The 21,521-nt window shown below is 47.6% G+C and overlaps 10 protein-coding genes and 1 non-coding gene across 11 annotated transcripts; 3 read left to right on the forward strand and 8 right to left on the reverse strand.

The window, feature by feature from the left end:
* Positions 1-2,055: 2,055 nt before the first annotated feature.
* On the reverse strand, positions 2,056-2,140 carry HD556DRAFT_t68. Its single transcript has one exon. It is a non-coding gene; the product is annotated as a tRNA-Ala (tRNA).
* Positions 2,141-2,652: 512 nt separating this feature from the next.
* HD556DRAFT_452606 (cytochrome P450) lies at positions 2,653-5,194 on the forward strand. Its single transcript, XM_041310636.1, has 13 exons — positions 2,653-2,752; positions 2,801-3,089; positions 3,159-3,255; positions 3,311-3,447; positions 3,506-3,631; positions 3,680-3,935; positions 3,985-4,110; positions 4,164-4,266; positions 4,320-4,498; positions 4,549-4,595; positions 4,645-4,767; positions 4,820-4,849; positions 4,904-5,194. Exons 2-13 carry the CDS (start codon positions 2,908-2,910, stop codon positions 5,085-5,087), a joined length of 1,590 nt encoding a protein of 529 aa, XP_041160190.1. The 5' UTR covers positions 2,653-2,752; positions 2,801-2,907; the 3' UTR covers positions 5,088-5,194.
* A 321-nt stretch (positions 5,195-5,515) lies between these two features.
* HD556DRAFT_1519504 (uncharacterized protein) lies at positions 5,516-7,113 on the reverse strand (the record flags this gene model as incomplete). Its single annotated transcript, XM_041309133.1, is given in 9 exon segments — positions 5,516-5,629; positions 5,659-5,695; positions 5,715-5,839; positions 5,886-6,022; positions 6,185-6,376; positions 6,436-6,632; positions 6,695-6,753; positions 6,817-6,954; positions 6,976-7,113. The coding sequence occupies 9 exon segments, from the start codon at positions 7,081-7,083 to the stop codon at positions 5,516-5,518; spliced, it is 1,107 nt and encodes a 368-aa protein (XP_041160191.1). The 5' UTR covers positions 7,084-7,113.
* Positions 7,114-7,209: 96 nt separating this feature from the next.
* On the forward strand, positions 7,210-8,649 carry HD556DRAFT_1443268 (eukaryotic mitochondrial regulator protein-domain-containing protein; the record flags this gene model as incomplete). The annotated part of the gene is made up of 4 exons (XM_041306576.1): positions 7,210-7,497; positions 7,547-7,738; positions 8,114-8,368; positions 8,419-8,649. The coding sequence occupies 4 exons, from the start codon at positions 7,210-7,212 to the stop codon at positions 8,647-8,649; spliced, it is 966 nt and encodes a 321-aa protein (XP_041160192.1).
* A 514-nt stretch (positions 8,650-9,163) lies between these two features.
* HD556DRAFT_1443269 (uncharacterized protein) lies at positions 9,164-9,543 on the reverse strand (the record flags this gene model as incomplete). The annotated part of the gene is made up of 3 exons (XM_041306577.1): positions 9,164-9,279; positions 9,339-9,464; positions 9,525-9,543. The coding sequence occupies 3 exons, from the start codon at positions 9,541-9,543 to the stop codon at positions 9,164-9,166; spliced, it is 261 nt and encodes an 86-aa protein (XP_041160193.1).
* A 1,082-nt stretch (positions 9,544-10,625) lies between these two features.
* On the reverse strand, positions 10,626-11,173 carry HD556DRAFT_1443270 (uncharacterized protein; the record flags this gene model as incomplete). Its single annotated transcript, XM_041306578.1, has 3 exons — positions 10,626-10,735; positions 10,795-10,920; positions 10,978-11,173. The coding sequence occupies 3 exons, from the start codon at positions 11,171-11,173 to the stop codon at positions 10,626-10,628; spliced, it is 432 nt and encodes a 143-aa protein (XP_041160194.1).
* A 715-nt stretch (positions 11,174-11,888) lies between these two features.
* Positions 11,889-12,972, reverse strand: HD556DRAFT_1372280 (uncharacterized protein). The gene is made up of 3 exons (XM_041302979.1): positions 12,618-12,972; positions 12,424-12,549; positions 11,889-12,370 (listed from the first exon to the last, which is right to left on the reverse strand). The coding sequence occupies exons 1-3, from the start codon at positions 12,631-12,633 to the stop codon at positions 12,255-12,257; spliced, it is 258 nt and encodes an 85-aa protein (XP_041160195.1). The 5' UTR covers positions 12,634-12,972; the 3' UTR covers positions 11,889-12,254.
* Positions 12,973-13,691: 719 nt separating this feature from the next.
* HD556DRAFT_1443272 (uncharacterized protein) lies at positions 13,692-14,314 on the reverse strand (the record flags this gene model as incomplete). Its single annotated transcript, XM_041306579.1, has 4 exons — positions 13,692-13,820; positions 13,866-13,913; positions 13,975-14,196; positions 14,252-14,314. 4 exons carry the CDS (start codon positions 14,312-14,314, stop codon positions 13,692-13,694), a joined length of 462 nt encoding a protein of 153 aa, XP_041160196.1.
* A 2,400-nt stretch (positions 14,315-16,714) lies between these two features.
* HD556DRAFT_1476387 (uncharacterized protein) lies at positions 16,715-17,346 on the forward strand (the record flags this gene model as incomplete). The annotated part of the gene is made up of 4 exons (XM_041308536.1): positions 16,715-16,825; positions 16,878-16,958; positions 17,010-17,135; positions 17,194-17,346. The coding sequence occupies 4 exons, from the start codon at positions 16,715-16,717 to the stop codon at positions 17,239-17,241; spliced, it is 366 nt and encodes a 121-aa protein (XP_041160197.1). The 3' UTR covers positions 17,242-17,346.
* A 453-nt stretch (positions 17,347-17,799) lies between these two features.
* On the reverse strand, positions 17,800-19,996 carry HD556DRAFT_1372299 (chaperonin Cpn60/TCP-1 family). The gene is made up of 6 exons (XM_041302980.1): positions 19,887-19,996; positions 19,450-19,836; positions 19,340-19,392; positions 18,499-19,294; positions 18,100-18,444; positions 17,800-18,047 (listed from the first exon to the last, which is right to left on the reverse strand). The coding sequence occupies exons 1-6, from the start codon at positions 19,905-19,907 to the stop codon at positions 17,967-17,969; spliced, it is 1,683 nt and encodes a 560-aa protein (XP_041160198.1). The 5' UTR covers positions 19,908-19,996; the 3' UTR covers positions 17,800-17,966.
* Positions 19,997-20,305: 309 nt separating this feature from the next.
* Positions 20,306-21,409, reverse strand: HD556DRAFT_1372302 (uncharacterized protein). The gene has a single exon (XM_041302981.1). The coding sequence runs from the start codon at positions 20,984-20,986 to the stop codon at positions 20,552-20,554; it is 435 nt and encodes a 144-aa protein (XP_041160199.1). The 5' UTR covers positions 20,987-21,409; the 3' UTR covers positions 20,306-20,551.
* Between the last annotated feature and the right edge of the window lie 112 nt (positions 21,410-21,521).

Genomic DNA, 21,521 nt, shown 5'->3' on the forward strand with positions numbered 1-21,521 from the left:
ACGCATTTTGGCAGCATATAAACCTTAGTTTACTTTTCAAGCATGCACTCACCTATACTTACCATACATGACAATGGACAATAGGTTTACCACCAGGGGAAGTTGGCAAGGAGAAGATAATGTACGCCGAGGCCCATCTAGACTCCAGGTGATACACTGATCATTGGTTTTCCATTTCTAATACCAGGGTCAATCGTTGTACATCTGACCCTCTAATCCTAATTATCGCATAGTCGTCCTATCGCCAGAGTTACTAGATGAGAACCTCGCTCGCTTGAGTCAGATTTCTTAGATTGAGCCTGAGCGAGACGCCGGGAGCGTACGACGCGAGCGATGACTAATCCTAGCTTGGAGCGTACTCCTATTTGCGTTCGCTTTGTCAGCCGACGCTTTCGGCTATCACCGACTTATCGTGTTCGGCAATTTTGCACTGCAGGTCTTACCTTGTGTGCTCATTAATGAGTACTAGTTTGGACTCGGTGGTAAAAGTTCAGAAGTAGCGACTATCACGCAATGCTGTTCCTTGGCGCGCCACGTTCCCTGATAACTGCCATGGCCACGTACTTCTTTTAGCACAGGCTCCCTTTCTCAGCGCCTAATGTAATTAAGTCTATCGTACCGAACAACTGTTCAGCACGACTTGAACAGCTTGTCCCCTCACTCCCCATATCCCCACTCTCGTCTCATGAAGTCATTCAAACGTCGTGGAATGAGCTATCTGATCATGGAGATAAAACTTTTGGTAAGTGAGCGTTTACTCCTTATTCATGCACATCTACTAACATCTTGTAGATATAACTTTCCCCCCTGTTCGTAATGTACACCCTCCCTCGCGCTGAAGGCCGTTATTATATATACTTGCGACAATGAGGATGGCGCACTGTCTGATGTGAGTGACGACTCCTGTTGCTAGCTTTTACCGATGGAACGCCAACCGTAGTCTCCCATAGGCTGCCACAAGATTGCTAGAGATGCACGATTTGCCGGATACATGACGAGCAAGACGGTCTCTCATCTGAATGGTGCTGTAGAGCATTCAGTCGGCCGTCCTGACCACGCCATGGCTCTTACCAACCTCGCATATACCGGCCTTCAAGGGTGTATCTGCAATGATTTTCAAGACATCGACTTCACCACTTCCCTCTTCCGCAAAGCATGCAAACTCGGACAAATGAGGATGCTGAGGAGGCCATTAATCTGTGCCGGGAATTATTAAAGGCTTTGCCCTCACAGCATTCTGACATGTATCTAAGCTACATACGGCTTCAGGAAATCTACCTGTCTCGTTACCAAGTGCAACACAACCTTACCGGCCTATCACTCGCTGCAGAGAACTTCAGATTGGCATCGAGACACCCTACTCAAGGCTTTCCATACCGCATTATAACAGCCTGGAACTGGGTCACTGCAGCCGAGCGGCAGTCCTACATCTGTGCTAGAGGCCTACAACAGTTTCGACCCTATTTAGCAGCGCGATCATCAACAATTTCACGATGCGAAGTCGCCGCTGCATTCAGTTGTGTCATATCGCTGCCTGTAGATGCATTATCATGAACCATCCGTCGTGACGATCTACGATGCGCAGTCGAACTCATGGAGTAGGGTCGTGGCTGGCACGCTGTGGGAGACTGATGACGCCGCCGCAAAATACGTTGTCGAAGCGTTCTACGAGAATATGTTCAAAGATTTGAAGGATGGTTGTTTCATGGACTGTACGAAGGCGGCATGGGCACACGCGGTAAAGACGAAAGTGCCACTCGAGCAGAGGATGTTCATTCATATCGATGTGTGGTTCCTGCTGTATTGTTTTTATCTGGTACGATTCACAGGTTCTTTATTTTTCATTCTATTTCGTCTCCATTGAACTTTGAATCGTACGAATTACCGTCTGCCATGTACTCTTATGTCATCTCGTTGCGTGTTCGCTTTCGATCAAACATAGTTCACCGACCAGTGCCAGCACTCCCTCGACATGCTCAATAAAATGACCGATGGTATATGCTTGATTCTTGTATTGCAGTCTGACATCAAATGAAATCCAAGACAAACAAAAAATGGACGCTCAGGGGATTGAACCCTGGACCTTATACAATTCGGATGCTCGTGCAAAGCATACGCGCTACCACTGCGCTAAGCGCCCTTGTTTGACATTGCGTGATACGTCACTATTTCGTGCCATAGACTCGGAAGATCGGATCGTTCCTTAGTAGTATTTACCACTCTGGCGTTGGACTTGTCGGACCGTTCAGTCTCTCTAGCCAGATTATATGAGACAGTTATTCCTTCTTGACGGGCCGCTAGCATTTGCAAGACGTGCAAATCCATTTTTATATCTCTTGCCTTTGCTCAATCTTCAATCCGAGACTGAGTACTCAGTACTCAGTCCTGACTCCCAGCTAAACGCTGAGCTGCCGCCCAATCACCCACACCAAGTATCTGCCTAGTTGTCGACGTCATTGCCTTCTTCCGGATGTTGGACCGGTCAGCATTGACTCTCGAGAGGCTGCTATTGATGACGTGTCGCGTCATATGCAGGAGTCTGGGCCTCCAGTGGTCCACTCCTGCTCTGCCCAAACCTTGCCGGAAGGTCCCGCTACCCTGTAACTTCGTGCGATGGGACGGGGGTATGATCGATTGATTGTCGATGGTGCTGGTTAGGTGCTACCAGGCACGTGCGAACCGTCATATGCTGGCAGTATCGATATCGGCGGATTCATGTCGGCAGCTGTCTTTCCTAGACAAACGATCTGTAGTATGTCTGAACATCAGTGACCATTTTCAGGGTCATATTCCCACCTAGGTACGGATCACCTATGGGGTACTTAAAGAGCCATTCATCACTCGATTACATCATGATTCGTGACTTACAACGAATTCCCTCCAATCTTTCTTTGTACCCCATCAACCATGCTAAAACTACCTGACCTGCACATCGCCGACAACACGCAGCTCGTCCCCAGTGCTGCAGTTTGTCTCCTTGTGGTAGGAATAATTGCTCGGGCGTTCCTTGCTAAATCAGAGAGCGGTCTTCCTCTCCCACCTTCCCCTCCCACTTGGAGACTTAAGGGGCACTTCCTGCCGCAACTTTTGTAAACTTTTGTATTCACCTTATTGGGTCTTGGACGTTGAATGTTGATTTATGTCATATTGCCGATAAGCCCATCTCTCACTATAGCGGGATGGATTGAAAAATACGGTCCTGTGGTCACCATTCGGTCAGGGTTCGAGAGGGTGGTTTTGATCGGCCGTTACAAAGTTGGTCCCTGGTACATGCTGGATATTGATATCCAGGCTTAACAACCTGTCGCAGGCTGCCGTGGATATTATGGAGAACCAGGGGAAATTCACAGCTGACCGTCCCCGCAATATTGCTGGTGGAGAAATATTTAATGGCGGAATGAGTATAGTCTTTTCACCGTTTGGGGACAGGTTCCGTCGGATGCGTAGGTCAGTAATTCGCGATATTTACTTTCCCTCATTTATCTTACTCATCAACGTGATGCAGAGCACTTCATTCGCATCTACAGCCTAAAGCAGCTGAAGTGTATCAGCCCCTGCAGATGTCACATGCAAGCAACACAGTTCTCGGCATTCTCGATGATCCACACAACTTCCAGAACCACGTGACAACGTAAGTGCTTTTGGTGATGATCGCACTCTGCTTACAGGCGAGTTGAAGTTATGCGGCAACAACAATCATGAAGGTTGCATATGGCAAGACTGCCCCTACATCTGCGACAGATCCCGATGTTATTGCACTTCGTCGACGCATTCAGTTCGTTCAGAGGGCAATGATCCTGCGTCCCGGCGCTTACCTAGTAGACGTGATCCCGTGGCTCAAATATCTTCCTTGGTATGCACGAGACTTGAAACAAGAGTTTGAGAGGGAAAAGAAACTCAACATTGGTCGGCTGAACCTCGTGAAAGAGAAAATGGTATACACTCCCTTCTCGATCTTCACCTCATGTCTGAGCCATTCCATAGCAGAAGGACGTGGACATTGGCCCTTCGTTCATGGGATATATGCTAGAAAATGACCATCTCTATGGTTTGACAGAGACCGAGATGGCCTTTCTTAGTGGTACCTTCTTTTCGGCTGGTTCCAGCACGGTAAGGTGTTGTTTTTCTGCCTCCGAATGTATTTGGTTGAAACCAGACGATAGACTTTTCTGGCAATATGCGCGGTACTCTTGGCAGCCGCACGTTTCCCTGAGGAGCAAACTAAAGTTCAGGCTGAACTCGATGCAGTCATCGGAAGGCACCAAGGTAGCTTGGATTCACTATTGCAGTGCTATCGTTCAATATCATTTGCATCAAAGCGCCAACATTCGCCGACCAAGAATCCCTTCCTCGCCTGCAAGCATTCATCTCTGAGGCCTTGAGATGGAGACCACCCTTGCCTAATGGTGGTGGGTATCTTTTGGTTTGGTTCCTACATACATTTCACAACATTCACACCGCAGCATTGGCTCACCGAACAACTCACGACGTCATATGGGCAAGTGATATTTAACAGCGTATCGCACGAATAGTGATACGGCCCATCAGGAAAATTATTGCATTCCAGCCGGGACCACATTGTACGCCGACCATTGGTAAGCATCGTGCCTCCAAATATCAAGGATCTGACGGTCACTGTCTTAGGTCGATCTCTCGAGATCCTGACGTCTACCCGGAGCCTGAAGAGTTCAAGCCTCAGCGTTGGATTGACGATCAAGGTCGCCTGAGAGATGACTTGAAATTCTTCGTCTATGGCTTTGGCCGGCGGTAAGCATTGCCTTTCAGCCATTCGTTCTTTGACTCATGACATCGCTTTCAGCGTATGTCCCGGTCAACATGTCGCGAACAGGTGAAGCTACTCTTCCGCGCACATCGTCTTCTGAACTCACTTTGGTCGGCACAGATCGGTGTTTATCAACTCGCTCCTCATCTTATGGGCCTTCCAGCTCACTCTGGATCCCACGAAGCCGTTGAATGACATAGGATTCATGAATGGGGCGGTATCAGATACCCCCCCGTGCCCAATTGAGTTTGAGACTAGGATTCCGGAATCGGAGCTCAGGCGCCTGATGCAGCATTATCCATGAAAGAATTTGATGCTTGGATGGGTCAGGAAGAGACGAAGGACCGGTTACCAACGAATAAACAATATCGGTGCGAGAAGGGCAGACTGGTGGGGGCACGCCTCACGCCAGGGCATTCGCGCACCCAGAGATGCGATCGGCGCAGTGGGGGGACCCTTAGACTAGAACGTACTGTCCTACTTTTTTTTCCCGTTTATTGTCATTGTAGGCTTGCCTAATGCAGACATTACATACTGTCCTACATAGAGTACTACTCTCCAAAGGCCATAAATTGGACTCAAAAAAGAATAAATATAAATATCGGTGCATCCATCCCTCCAGGAATGGTGACCTAGGAGGCTACTCGTGGCATTGTGTGACTGGCCGAGTGAGTGAAAGTCGAATGGTGTTATCCGAGAGTAACTCTTTTGTAGAATGCAACGCGAATTTGATTATGATGCCGAATTGCAGAGCGTGCATTTGAATATCTTCACATCAAGACCAGCATCCACTCCGGCGGTATCCAAATCAAAGTATGTAGCTGAGGTAAAAGCGTGCGGAACTTCCTCTACACGAAGGTCTTTTACTAAGCGACTTGAATGTTGAATTCACCACACGACAAAGGTTGAGGTCTGCTCACCAGCTTCAGACACGAAATACGCAAGGGTCTGCTCATTTCTGACTGTTAGCGCCATCACTACCATTCGAGTACTCTCGAAGGAAAGTGCAAGGCGCAATGTTGCAACCAGAGGTGGGACCAGAATCGGGTCAAATACCTGGCTAGGTTAGTGGCAGTCACGTAACGGCGAATTTGAGCCTTACTATATCAGCACCAATCACAATGCCCGCGCCCGCTTTGGATAAAAAGGTTGTCACCGCGTTCTCACCGAGTGGCAGGGAAAGAGCATCGAACCAATCAAGAGTGGAGAAGGTGATATTTGGGTGATTTGATGACTGATCTACGCGACAGTAAGCAAAGACAGCACATTCGGAATACGGCATGAGTTGATCAAGACAAATGAGACAGAAAAAAAAAGACTGAAAGGGTGCAGGGCAGAGTACATCAACCTGATTTACCCGTTGAAGAGTTATAAGGATGAACGTTAAATGGGATCACTCACTGCAACGAAGTCGAATATTGTCTCGACACCTTGAAAGCACTCCGGCACTCACATCGGTCAGTAGTACCGCAGGCAACGGCTGATGATGTGATTGGCGACGCTTGTTAAATGTCTGTTGTATTGTCGCCACAATAATCCCAAGAAAACCGGATCCACAACCAAGCTCGAGAACCGTCTGATCACAAATTGTTTCTGGTTGCATGAAGAAATATGAAGGCCGGTCGAGGAATAGCATGTTGTGTCTACCGTACCGACATTCGCAATGAGATAACTGGCAAGGACGAAGCTTGCATACCAGGTCCTAAGCCCTGTCGTTCCGCTCTCGATGGTGGTGCGAGACTCAAGTAATGTTATGGTCTCGTAACTGTTTCGATTGGCAGAACCAAGTGAACTTGAAGGCTTCCAGTAATATGTCATATACGAGTCTGGTGGGGGACCACTAGGATCGCTGTGCAGTGGAATATAAAATGGAGGTGATTATAGGTACCTTGTCCTGGTAAATAAACCTACATAGAACGCGATATAAGGGACAAATAACGCTCATAAATTCGTGTGTCGATTTCGCCGTCCTTCAGTATGTGCAATTGTGAATGAGTTGCCTGCTCGGATGGTATTGTAGTATTATAGCTAACCTCTTCGTCCGAGTCTTTGTCCATTCGTTCCAGGTGTTCGATTGCCCACTTCCAAAATGATTGTTGGTATCTCTCGGAAGGTGAATACTGCTCCAAGTGCTGGTCGAACAGAACTTGGTGTAAAAGAAAAGCGTGTACCTGAGTGAATGAATATTGAACAGGAAATTTGAGATGAAGTGGAGGAATCAATGCAGAATATCCCTTTAGTAAGATCAATAGTCCGTTATCATTTCCAAAGCATGCATCGCTTGTAAATGTCATGGACATCTTCCATAAACCGTCGATGCCCAGTGCAGATTATGATTAAGTTAAACTCGATCTGAGACCTGCCCTAGAGTGATCACGTGATGCCAACCAGAAATGCCTCAAATTTTTTGCGCGTTCTGCGCCCAAATGTTCACTCGTTTGCGTATCTCAGCTTCGTCATCTAAGTGCACCTTGCGTTTACCATCTGCTCACGGATGTCCGCGTAGAACATTCTTCCAGTCCTTCGTCGCAGGAAAGGATGAAAATTTTGAGGCAAACGACGAAGATGACGCTCTTGGCGAGGCCATCCTAGAGGGCCTGAACTTACCAGACGATGCCGAAACCCCACGAACTCCTTCATACGAAAACTGGATAGCAGGTGCCGGTCTTAAGTACCGCGATTCCGCGCCGCGGAATTGGCTTGGCTCAGGAACGGTATGCTCAGGCTAATACCACGATGATTATTGTACTCACTTCTTGTCAGCCTTTCCCTCTTAACCAATCATTCCGTCCCCCTCCGCCTGTTTCGGATGCTTTACGCACTCATATCTATTTTTCCTACATGGCTGATCCCGAGGCTAATTCAGTGCGCGTTCTGGCTGCCAGACATCATCTCAGCATCAAACGTATCGATGCTATTCTACGACTGAAAGGTTTAGAACAATCGTGGAAAAAGGTGAGATCTCGGACTTCCTCTCTTTCTCAAGAACGTGATGAGCAACGTGAATTCGATTAGTCTTATAGACACATACATGGTTAAATCTACGCACCTTACTGATCTACACCTTCCTTCTACTGCCGTTTAATATTGAAAAAATACTAACTAAGCTTACACCTTTCTCAGGTAAATCGCAACTACATTCAATGAAGAACAGCACACTGATTCACCACCGAAAATTCCGTCATTACGTGTAGGATGTGAGTACTATTTCCCTTTCCTTGAAAATACATTATTCGCGCAATTCAAGCGCCTTGCATCGTCTGGCACTGGTTCCTTATATGAGCCCATACATCGTACCTTTTGTGACCTCGGCGCTCACACCCCTTGCAGGGTAAACCCGTACAGACAGGTTTTGTTCAAGGCATGGAAAGTATCCTTGGCGTGCCTCGAACCAAGGTTTTTACTACCCTTGATGAATCGAAGCCTGTACCCGTGCAGTACGATACCAACCAGCAGGTGGCCAAAATAGATAGCGATAGATACGATGCGGTCGAGGCCGATCGAGAAGACGAAGAAGCCGGTGGCTTTGACTGGGCGCGACAAAGGTATCAGCGGATGTTTTGGGAGACTGTGCCTGAGGGCAAGGTTTGTTAATTCTTTCTTTCGATATACAAGTGAGCTGATTTATCCACTAGGACCCAATTATGCCAGGCATTTTGGAAGCTGCCACAAAATCAGCCACTGCCACTTCTGAGAACAGGACAAAGACAACTATTGTCGAACGTCCTGGACGCCCAGCAATCAAATTCATTGATGTCGGCAACATGTTCTTAGATATCAAAGAGCAGGAACGTCGTGTCAAGGAGAGTGAGCGCAGGGCGAAGGTTCGATCGCGAAGAAAAGAGCGTCAATGGATGGCCAATTGAGGTGGGGACATTGTTCTCTTTCCATCGTTATGTTCGGAGTCAGATTGTGCTTATCCTTGGGCATTCGTTTGATTCGAATATTTTATATACACACAACCAATAATATAGTACGACTGTCGACATGTCAGGATTTGCATGCGTTACTTGTCCAACTCTACGCAATATTGTCATATCAAATTATCAACAGATGGTTAAAGGTCTTGTGAGTCTATGACAAGTTGTCACACCAAATCGCCAGCTGAGTCGTAGGTGACTAGTATCAAAACTTACTAGTATATAATAAACCTTATACCATATCGCAATAACCGCACTGATGGCGGGCTACTGACCCGCAGTCGAAACTCAACGGTCTATCGATCCGCAAGTGCATTGCTCGCATGAGCAGCGCCGTGTTACAGCTGCATAATAGAAAAATGTAAGCATGAGGAATAGAACCATGTACATTGTGGATGTTGAAAATGAGGGCATATATGTACTCAAGTCGTCATGCTTTGAGCTTGATTGATGTTGTTCATCAGTCGCTTCTGGTAGATCCATCTCGTCTCAAACGTTCACAAGCCTGTTGCGCAGCCGCGTCCTGAGCAGCACCTCGGGTGATGGCCGAAGCGTAGCTGTAATTCTGATCACCAACTGTATGTAGGATGTTAGTATCTGTCTGCATCCTTAACTCCCCTAGCAGGCGAACGCACTGAAGATGGTCGCATGCCATGTTAAAGCGTTGGGAGGGCCTTGCGAATAGACCTCCCACTTGACATGGTCTTGTGCAGAGGGACCATAGATCCTCTGCAATTCGTTGTTCAACCTCGTACGGGGGTCTGGAGGTCAGTGATCAGATACATCTTGCTTGTCGAACGAATGAGTAGTAGAGGACGTACGGGAGTCATTGCCAGACATCGCGGCTACTAGAATGTGGGTATGAGTGTTTTCAATAGAAACTAGACGAGGGAATTCCTCAAGGCAACGACAGACGCCAGTCCATGATTCGGTGTTCATGCACATGCCCGGCCGCGCCAATATTTCCCCCACGCCACATATGAATCGTGCTTGTAACTCTGGTGTTGCCAATTCTCGAAATGGTTCAGTGCTCTTCAAGTTGGACTTCGCGATGTGGGAACAATGTATGGTGTGTCACGGTCATTCGGCCATTCGATTTGTGGCCGCCATTTACCATTGGCCTTCTTGTTCGCTGTTGAGTCAAGGATAATCATCCTCCCCGCAAGGTTTGGGAGGCATTACTGGGTCATCCGCCTTTGAGGCGCTATGATAGCCTATTAGTACAACCTTAGGCTACTCAGCCTGGAAGCAAATCAGACTCCCACCCGTTATGGGCTTCCATTTAACTGCTAGCTTGAATGATGATAAGTTAGAAGAAGCGGGCCATGGTTTGGAGTATATGTAGTTTGTGAGTCGGAGGTGGTGGATCGGGTGTCTTCGATTGCTTCGAGACCAGAGGGCTAATGGGGGCAGAAATATTGGTAACAGAGATGGGATAAAAGATCATATGACATCAACTAGTACGCTATCCTTGGAGTTAGAACATCGGACTAGTGGGCCGGGACAAGTACTTAGCCTGAGCTTCTATTGAAGGTGTGTCGCATCACGTGTCTTACAGGCTAACTATAGCCTTACCCCTAAATTGCCCCGGTGTACTGATCCCATTCCGATAGTTCACCGTTGAAAGGTCTGTTGTACACAGGAAAAATTTGAGACTCGTTTGGAATTAAGTGGACGTGTGACAGACCCCTGTGGTCTCCTCTACTCACCACCGCATGGGCTACTGACACAAAAAGTGCGTCGAAGCACAGCGGGCTATCGAGGTATCGCAGAAGAAAGGGTACCTATATTTCTTAACCCACAACAGGCGCACTTCTAGTATGGACAGCGCTGTATTACGACTGTATTGAGTAGTAATAGAAGTAGCTAGATGTCGGAAGAGGATAAAAATGATGACATATGTATATTGGAGTGGTCATTCTTCATCGGCGGGACACTTCATACCTCAGCCAGTTATACGCCTGTTTCGCAGCCTCGTCTTGAGCACCACCTCTGGTTCTGGATGAAGCATCGCCGTGATTTATATCATCAACTGCATGACATATTGGTCAGTGTACTATACATCTTTTACTAGAGGTGGGTGGACCTTACTGTAGACGGTCGCATACCACGTCAAAGCATTGGGAGAGCCTCGCGAATAGACATCCCACCTGACATGATCAGGTGCAGAGGGACCATATATCCTCTGCAATTCGTTGTTCATCTTTGTGCGGGGGTCTGGAGGTCAGTGATCAGATACATCCTGCATGTCGAATAAATGAGTAGAGGACGTACGGTCATCGCCAGACATAGCTGCTAGAATTTGGTATAAGTGTTGTAGAAAGTAGAAAGTGTGTATGACTTGTCGGATGATGAGCTGAACCACGTCACTCCCTTTATATCTGCAGAATATGCATAGTTCATCAAGCTGAGGCTGTAACGAAGCAGGCGTAACTGGCAGCCAGACGAATTTGGTGATTGGCAAGGTCATCGCGGCAGCATGTATTCACCGGCCACGACGGTTGTGGAGGTGGAGGAAATGATGTATTAACAAGATACGCGCTCGGTGGTGCTGATCATACTCAGGTGAAAAAGTGACGGATCTGGAAAACCGCTTTTTCTCATTGGCAGACGCTACCCAATGTTGGCTATTTGCGCCTTCGGGATTTCGTACATTTGGCGCTAGAAGCCAGGCCAACCTGCCAAGCTGTATAAATAAAACCAAGTGGCAATCGCTGCGCTTTTCCTATCCAGGATATATGGCAGGCCCTGCGGTGGATGGTTGGAACGGTTCCTCGCAAATGATTAATTGCCGACTGCCAGTCCGCAGGTGGATTGAGCTGATGCGGCAGGTGTAAGAAGATGGATCACGCGTAAAGCGGCTTTATATCACGTTGTTATCAAGTGAGGCAACATGAATTTGTATTTGGACGTTCTGAACAGCTAAGAGACGTCAATATGATATCAAGTCTGGCAAAGCGATACATGCAAGCAACAGGAATGTGACAACGGTAGTAGTACTTAAATCGTACCTACCTGCCAATGCTTTCCGGTAGCCAGCTGGTCGGTAAAGATAACAATTTTGAGGCGTAGCACGCAGTAGAATCCGAAGCTTATGAGCATGTGGGTGCAATGTTATAATTGTCACAGTGCTGGTGGATGTAATGAATTGTTTGATCATCAGAAGCATTGAAATTACGTATCGTTCTGCCATGCTGACACATGTGAAGCGGGAAAATTTATATACCGGTAAGTTAGATGCAGCAACAGTAGAAGACAACCTATTTGTAGTATGCAGCTCAGAGGTGAGCGAGAGGCCCTGAAAAAATGAGACTACAGTGTATTAACTCCGAGTCGTTGTTTTGTAACGGAAAGACGGAAGATAAATCTCAGTCTCAGAAAAGGACTGAGATGGTCGCACAGATGGACTCGTATCTTCAAGGGAATCAGTATAGTGAATTATCGTAGTGAAGGAAGTGACAATTGGAATTGTAGATCTACGGCCGACGTCAACGAGTCCGACGTCGCCTGAATGCGTTCGCAACTTCTCTTGGCCCAGGTTCCAACAGTATCTAGAGCAATAGATGAGCCCACTGCCTTTGAAGCTGCATAAGGGCAACTCCTGCTGCCATCTCCTTCGCAGACCCCTTGTCACCGCCAGAACCCCGTCCGTACTCAATATTATCGACTAAGTATACAAAAATGTGAAAAAAAACACCAGGCCAAAAAATAAGCACATACTATAGACAATAAAAGTCCAAGTAGGATTATGATCATCGCCATATTTGACACTTTCCCATCGCAAGTGAGAAGCAGCACTTGTGCCGTATCGTTGTTGCAAGAGGTTGTTCAACCCCATTCTGTTCTCTACCATTTCAAATACGAAATAGTCAGTCGCGACAAGGATAATATAGTTGCCACAGATCATCACATACGTTCTGCGTTTGGCATTGGTGATATTTCGAAGAGATCGGAGGAAATAAGCAAAGAATGTTGGGGGGATCATCGTCCTTCCTTCAACTTTTTTATACCGGAAAGCTGGCGGCATAGCAGAGATGGTAGAGAGTAGCATCTGAAAAGCGACTGGACCGAGCTTGATTATCCGAAGAAGCCTGACAAGAGATGGTCAATCAGAGCGCTGGAGGTTGAGCATAATTTACCTTCCAGTGTTATGCTATACATCACTCCCTTGTCAGAAAAGCCTGTAGATAAAATAAAGGTCGTAAATTAGATAACTGAAGTGATCAGTGTGTCATCCACACTCTTACAAAATACAATATAATCATTGTTGTTGGCACAATATTGATACCCAAAACGGCGTCAATGAGTCGTCCACAGGAAGTCTAAGCGCCACAGTGAGCGCAGAACGGGAAGCTGTGATTGATTTCATTCGGCACCAATCACATAGAAATGATCAGTTGGCCATCCACTGCGCTGCGGCACATTTCATGTCGACGGTTACCGTGACTGGTTTCCCGTCTGCGAAACAGTGTACTAAAATGCCTGATGATACTGGAAGTGGCGTTCTGCAGCACAATGTCATTCCTGTGGTAAGCGCAATGTATACCATCGAACCCGTGAGGTCACAGGTTTGAATTCGAAGAAGTAATAACCGTGTCGTTCAGACCTTCGAGGGGAGGGGCTATTGGAGGTTGACATGCCGTTGGCAAATAAGGACATACAACACCAATCATCCGGAACCTTTAACTTGCCAAGACTTGCTTCGTAGTAGCTCATCCAAGAACTAAGTACTATATAAGCTACTTAGTCCATTCGCTGCACTAGCCTGTTCACTAATATACAATATCATTACTTCGGCAACTCGTGCTTCAAGCTTCAAGTCAGTGACTTTGACCTGCCGGAATCAGTTCTCGCTCTAAGCGCAGACACGATTCGAACGGAGCTCCAGGTGCCTAGGCCACAGTGCCATATTTTATACATGCACAGGATCCCCATGTCTTTTTTCCCAGTTGGTGGAATCCCGCGTCAATCTGTCCATCCAGTAGAGGTTAGCATTGACGGCGGCGAACTGTTAGGTAACCTAGATCCTCCGAGTCTGGGACAGAGGCTATCACCGGATTGCCGGGTCTTTTTCGGACGAGCGTAAATGCGATCAATTTCGCCTTTCCATTTTCAGTCTGCATCAAGATTACTCAACCTCGAGAGTCTGCGCCTCAACATACCCCTGCCCCGGAGACTGCACCAGGGGATGCTTTTGGCCCTGGACTTTGCTACAAAAAATACGTTGACTTTCATCGATTCTTGAAAAGGGAAAGATAAGAGCCTACGTACTGCATCGCTATGTGCTGTCTCGTCAACACCGAGAATGAGGCATGTGGCCTCCGTCGCACTGCCGATTGCGTTCAACTCGACGAGTGGAACGAACGCCTCCATGTTATCGTCGCAGACTTGCTGAGGAATGGTTTCTAGTGCTTTTACGAAAATAGTCGGAATCAGTTGCTCCTTCCCAGGAACGGACGGCGCATGCTTCCAATTGTGCGTGGATAAATCCATCTGATCCACACATCCAGTTAGAGAGGAGAAAAACAAACAATGAGTCATGAGTCACCTCGACAGCTCCGTCTCCGGTCGCCACCACCAATGCGGATCGCTCGTTTAACGAGACTGGCATATGAGATCAAATAGGATGACTATTGCACCCTACAATTTAAATGAAGAGCGACAGCATCAGCGGAGGTTATCGAGAACGAAAATGAGTGGGGTCGACTGACCGAAACGCACTAATATTCCCAGCTCGTACAATGGCAAAGGATCACAGGCTGCGAGGTAGACGAAGGAGATGCAGAAAACAAAAATGAAGTAAAAAAATCTCTAAGTGCGATGTCAATGAACTTGGCTCTCCCCAGTCTGTTGATACATGAGTTCATCGCGTACGAACGAGGTGCCCAGGAGATGTATAGAATCGTCCTGAAAAAAACTGAGCGAGCGCCATACAGAGGAGATAGAGACCTGCTTTAGCTGGGAGGACAGACGATCCAGTTGAGCTCAAGCAGTACCACCTCTGTAATCCCATTGACGCGGTGGTACTTCTGGAATCAGAAATCAGGACCCAGTCGAAATCGCTGGCAAATATTACGCAGCCAACTGGCCAACAGTAGTTAGGTACCAGTGGAATTTGGCGAGTGATTTAGTAGTACGAGGTCCAAGACTCCAAACTTCGGTTCACTGCAGAGCCATTGCCTTTCTATTGTGGACGGTCAACGTCAGATAGTCGTCATATTGCCCGACTTTCATGCAGGAGAGGCGGCCGAGACGAAAACCGCGATATATTAAGTTTCTCGTTCGAGGAGAAAAATCAATCCGTTAAATCAGGCCAAAAACCAAGGGGAGCTGCAAAAACTTTGGCCTTGAATTAGCGAGCGGAGTTGCGACCACCCTGGCACTAGGGTCTAAAGTCACTTCAATTTCAAGCTTGTGGACCAAACAAAAAGTTGGCGCCCACAGATCACCCACCAACCGCTGCGACTGGTCGTTCAAAAATGAAAATTCGATAGCTCAACTTCAACCACTCAAGCGCAATGCGAGAGGGCTCTTCGCGATCAAATTTCTCGGATTGTTGATCCTGAAGAAAGGCTTCGATACCTATCGTCGCACCACGGATCCCTCGCAAATTGGAGTCGGATATGACGAATTGTGTTGCCCACGGGGACATGCAAGACAGCTTGGTCGCACTTTATGTTAGCTTCGTCACAGCTCAGCATCGCCAATTTCTATTATGTCGGCAAGGTCGCAAAGGCAAGAACTGGACGACACGACGGTGAAAAATCGCAGTTCTCCCACCAGCAACGGAGCTGGGGATCTTCATTATTTCTGCATCTTGACAGCACTTCTTTTCATGTTGGATCATTCGGTTCGACATTCTTCACATCTGGATGCACGGAAATTTGTGGGGATTTGAGGCAGCTTACGATGCATGTGGAGGCACTGAGCCGAATTATAGTCACTGGTGAGTGTCTTGTTCACTCCAACCATATTTTGTTTCTGTTCTGGGGCATATCACTACTGGTGTGGCAGTGGTGGCCATCTGTCGATGTTGATGGAGGCGGTTGCGCCAGTTGAGGTTTTTGGGTGGTCTTGATGCAGCCACAGTGACTATCTTGACTCACACCAATGCTGCTTGAAACATCTTGAGAGCTTGTGAGCACACTGCTGAGTCGCTTTCATGTTTTATGATGGCGGTTGCGAACTTGCCTTGGCTCGTGCACGCGAATTAGCGTGACGCCCCTTTTTGGGTCACGCCGCTTGTCACATCGTTCTTTGTCACGCTGTCCTCGCTGAGGGAGTAGCTTGGCATTGAGGGTTTTTCTGGCATATCCAGGGGATGCAGTCGCTCAGGATGGTTTATCAGTGCATTTTTGGAGATATACTGTTTACCATACAACAGAGTTCACCATAAACAGAGTCCACGCACTTGAGCCTCGTGCATACTGACTCTTTTCCAAGCAGGGACGAGTCTGGCTCGCAGCATTCTTATGATGCTCTAAGCAGCACATAAGAAGTTGAACGGGTCGTCGAAGTTTGTGGTGTATATTATGGAGCTTCAACATGCAAGCATCCAAGTTTCCAACACGTTGAGCGTCATGCATGTTTGCTTCCTGCGACGGCGGTCCGTAATTTTGATGGAGCAACCTGGTACCCAATCATGCCCATGCTATCCCTCCTGCGACGTCTTGTATCTGTCCATTTGTGCATCGATGGTTTGTCCTGGATCGAGGTCGCCGATGGAGATGTTAAAGTCATTGTTTCCGCGGAAGCAAATTTCGTATCAATATCTCGAGATTCACAACGGCCGTACTGGGATAGGCGCTCACAATGTATTCGGCACCAACTCGAGGATTGCGAATTTGGGGATAATAACTCAACCCTGTCGGAATTGCGAATTTAGGGTTCTAATCCCTGGCTCTCAATTTATTTATTTTCGCTTTCCTTCCCTCAAGCTCCCGTTGGTATTTAAACATTAATGCCTTCACGCAGTATATACGACATTCCTTTCCCTTCATTCTCCCTCGTGATGAACCAGTCTTCGACAAGCAACATGAGGTTGCCCAGCTACAGGACTTCTCACTTACTTCGCTTCCACCCTTACCCGAGGGTAAAGTTAAGCCAACGCGAGAGCCTGATGGTGAGCCACGCGAAGCTCATTGGATCGCTATTTTTCACAATTTGCCGTGCAGAACACTGTAGATGATCGCCTCAGTAATTGGTACCACGTTGTTGAAGAGGACGACAATGCTAGACCTGTGGTTCTCGACCTCGTAGGTATTTGCTTACATTTTCCTGTACCCTGACTTACTCTCAAATTGCAGTCCGACCTCCATGAGGAGCAGCATCCTAATGTTGAGAATCTGCAGGAAGTCATTGAAGTCGCCGAAGTCGTCGAGGCCGACGCCAAACCTCGCATCAGACGCCTCAGCTTGACCACTTTGCTCATCGTGCGTTTTGCTAGTCTTACTTTGATTGTGTCCATTCTCTCACACGTTACGCCGGCAGGACCTTGCAGTGCTGGTGGTCAGAAAGCTGGCTTTGAAAGCCAGGTAGTTCGCCATAGCCACACGGCGCCAGTATTCGATACTGAGAAAATCATAGTGATCCTTAACAAGCTGGTACCAGTCTACTAATTCCGGTTATGCTGTCGGTTATCTTTCAACTTGTATATCGCCACGCCATCATTGTATCATACTATCGTCGCTCCTTCGGTTATCTCAACGTCCTTTACATTGATCTATCCTTCTAATCATCTCACATAACACACGATACATGTGATATACTGCCAATACATCTAGTTGAAGTTTGTCCGGAGGGAGCTTTGCAACCGCATCGATGAACATGAGCAAGTGGCCCATTAGATTTCATCTCTGGCGTGGGCTCACTCACACTGAAAGCACTCAAGTTTTTTCATGTAACTCGAGAGGCTTGCGGAAGTTGTAGCGTAGTCAGCCAATGAAAGTCGTTCAACATTCATCGTCGTGCAATTCCTGCGCTGCAGGTTGATAAATACTGTGGTATGATTGAGAAGTGCTGGGCATGCTCTAGGAACTGCAAGGAATCCTGTCCTTATGGACGCGACATGGCTTTCATTAGTTTCCTTTGATCAGATCCACCTGAAAATTTTGTCCAATACCATTACTGCTGTAACGAGGACCCAGGTTCATGTCAACATTTGCAAGCACCCTGATTAGCACTTGATTGCTAAGAACAGATGATACAGTACGTGTCATTATCAAGTCACTTCTTCTAATATTTTACCGGCGACGTCATCTCCTTCACCGCCTGGGCATGCCCCTGCCCCTGCCCCGCATAGCACGAGCTGCTGCGCCAGGTGGTGCTTTTGGCCCTGGGTTTTGCTGAAAGAGATTTCCTCAGTTCTTGTAAAGGGAAAGAGAAGAGCCTACGTACTGCCTCGCTTTGTGGATTTCTTACTGTCTCGTCAACACTGAGGATGAGACATGCGGCCTCAGTTGCACTGCTGATTGCGTTCAACTTGACGAGCGGAGGCTCCCAAACGAATGCCTCCATGTTGTCGCGGACACCTTCCGGACCGTCAACATCTACTCCGAACCATTTGTTGCCAGCAGCGTGTCGCATGCGCAGTTTATTAAGAATGTCAGTAGAGTCCAGACCGGCATTGTCACAGATTTGTCGAGGAATGATTTCTAGCGCTTTTGCAAAAGCAGTCAAAATCAGTTGCTGCTTCCCAGGAATCGACAGTGCATGTTTCCGAATGTGCGCGGATAAATCCATCTGAACCACAAAGTTAGAGAGGAGATCATAAAAAGGCAATGAGCCATAAGTTACCTCGACAGCTCCGCCTCCAGCCACCACCTCACCATTACGGATTGCTCGCTTAACGACCATGATGGCGTCATGCAGACTACGTTCCACTTCTTCAATGAACTGCTCTGCACCACCACGAAGAAGTAGCGTGCATGTCTGTGCTTTGGGGCACTCCTCGAAGATATTATACCGTTCGCCACCGACCTGTCGCTCTTCGAACCGACCGCAAGTTCCGAGATGCTCTCGAGCTATGTCTGAGCACGTTGACTGCACGGAGCCTCCTACTGCTTGACATACTCTGCGCAGATCACCAGCCGGTACACGACCAGCACAGAAGATGTCCCGGTCGGCGAACCACTGGGTGGCCAGATCTCCGATTGGCAATTTACTCAACACCACTTTGGCACCAGTCTTCTCTATCGCTTCCAACTTCCTGTAGATGATCTCCCATTCTGCATCAACGATCGCCTGGTAGTCCTTCACCGCCTCCACTCGAACCTCGGCATTGTCCTTCTCAGCTTTCAGCTCAAGCTCCACGTTCAAGCTGAGAATGAGAGGGTCCCGGAAGGACTTCGGCTGTTGCTCAGCACCTGCATAGGTGAAAGTTTTTTTGAAAGAAACGCCGCGGATCAACAGAGAGTCTTGCATGCCACCTCCTGGAATCTTTTTCACCCCAATGAGCGACTCGTCCAAGTCGTTTGGATCCAGGCTCTGAACAGCGTCAACGACCATGTTCGAGAAGAATGGTTTTTCCGAATGGATCAATTTTGACGACATCGACGTTGCTGCGCATTTGAGTAGAAGAGATCGAAATTGCCTGCAGAAGCGTTAGGGACTGTCGTTCAAAAAATCCGAGACATACTCAGGATCGGACTTATCAATACTAATCTGAATTGCCTTGATGCGTTCTTCAGCCTATTGATTGTTAATATCATGATTTTCAAGCGATATCGCAGCACATGTGTTACGTACCAGTTGTGACGCCTTTCTGAATCCCTTCATGATGATGTGCGGGCTGACACCCTCCTCGATGTATCCACGAACTTCTTTGAGGAACTGTGCAGCCAAAAGTACGACACTGGTGGTTCCATCGCCGACTTCTGCATCCTGGGCACGTGCGATGTCGACGAGGGTCCTGGCAGCCGGATGAACAATGTCAAGAAGCTTCAAGATCGTTGCACCGTCATTGGTGATCTGGGCTTCGCCACGTTCGTTCACGATCAGCTTGTCCATTCCACGCGGACCAAGTGTGCTGGAGAGTGTCTCGGATATGGCAAGACACGCGGATATGTTAGACAAAAGCTGTGGGTTTCCTTGAGACGTGTCTGTGCCCTCCCGAAGGAGCACGACAGTGGGTTGCTAAAATCAAGGATCGATTATGATGAATAGCAGACACGGAAAGGACGTACCATTGGTAGGCCGCGCTGCATTTTGTGCCAGTAGATCGCGCAAGACGATGGCAAGAATATGTCAGTAGTAATATTGCATCTGCAGTTTGTACTTGTTTGGCTAGCGCGTTTGTTGTATCTCTACTCTCCATCAACGGCTCGCCTCGAGTTCCTATAAATTTGCACAGATCGTCTGAAAAGCGTCACTTATATAAATGGGATTTACTAGAGGAGCTACATGCATTTTGACGTGTTCGAAAAATTATTTGCAAATGACAACTTCAAGAGGACTACGACTTCCAATGATGTAGCAATCTCCAGTCTCAGCACGGATTGAATTCCTTCTGTTTCACATAAGGGCTGGTGTCGATCGTATTTTGAGCCCATTCGTTGCATCGAGATGATGGATCACGGCAACTCCAATGGGCGTGTCACTAGCGAAATCGTGAAACTGGATGTGTTGGCACGGTTAGACATTAAGCATTCAAAGTACTATTACTAGCTTCATAGGAAGAGACCCTGTGTAGTAACCACCAGCACCTAACAAGCACCTAACCTCCGGATACTTGACGTCCAGCTCTACGTTTTCCGCAATGGCACTCCCATAATCATAAAGGCTGGGATATTCTGATTTGCTTCTGTGATACGACAGTCGCCATGAACCGCGAACAGATCAGGCTGTCGGTTCACTTCGGTCCACGACGGATATCCATGGTAAATAACTTGGTTGACACAAGGGAGCATGTGGAAAATGATGCGAACGACAGCCTTTCAGCATCCTCAATAAGAGAGCTGAGCAGGCCCGATGTTCCCAGGGTGGCATGTTGAAATGACTTGGCTGTAGGATTAATGTCAATTTTCACAACATCCACTAATATATGCAGGCCTTGCAAGTGGGGACATCGACAGAGTGCGGTGAATAATCCGTAAAATGTAACCCAGCAAGTGGACAAAAATGTGGGTCCCATAATACCAGAGTTCGGCCAACTTGACATAGAGGTTGAGGAAAGGCACGAAATCGAAATTATCCCAGTCCGATGGATAAAGGGACTTTCCAGCGTCCCGAGAATAAGAAGGATATGGAGGTTGAGAGATGCTCCCATGTTGCCAAGTTGAGCCATGGACACAAGCGTTACAAAGTGTTGAATGAACGGATGGAGTGAGAGAGCAGGTTTACTGTGTACCCTTTACTAAGGACGACACTTAAGCTCTCCAGGACACTAACAGCAGGCCAGGATAGATGCTGAATCGAGAGGCAAGATCGGGCTATCAAGCACTATTGACGCAGTGCAGGAGGCAGGAAGAATCCAATATGTGTAATTCATCCCAGCCAGGATGTTATAACGACTGTCCGACAGCAGCCCTGCAGCTGGGAACCATCGATGTCTTCATGGGAAGCAAGTGAAAATGCTTATATACATTGCGCACACACGGCCCACATGATGACGCAAGAATTGACGAGCCTCGTGCTCTGATAACGGTAACGGTTCAACACTTGAGAGTAAAAGTACTGCCGTTGAGTACAGTGGAAGCGATGTGGTCCGAGTCAGTCTAAATTGAACGAAACACATTAGGGCAAGAGAGCGTGACTAGCAGTAACACAGCCAAACAACTCGGACGCGTCTCACATTTGACTGTTGGCGCGTCGGATCTATT

This window comes from Suillus plorans, assembly GCF_016647745.1.
Source record: "Suillus plorans strain S12 chromosome Unknown HD556scaffold_28, whole genome shotgun sequence".
NCBI classification, from domain to species: Eukaryota; Fungi; Basidiomycota; class Agaricomycetes; order Boletales; family Suillaceae; genus Suillus; species Suillus plorans.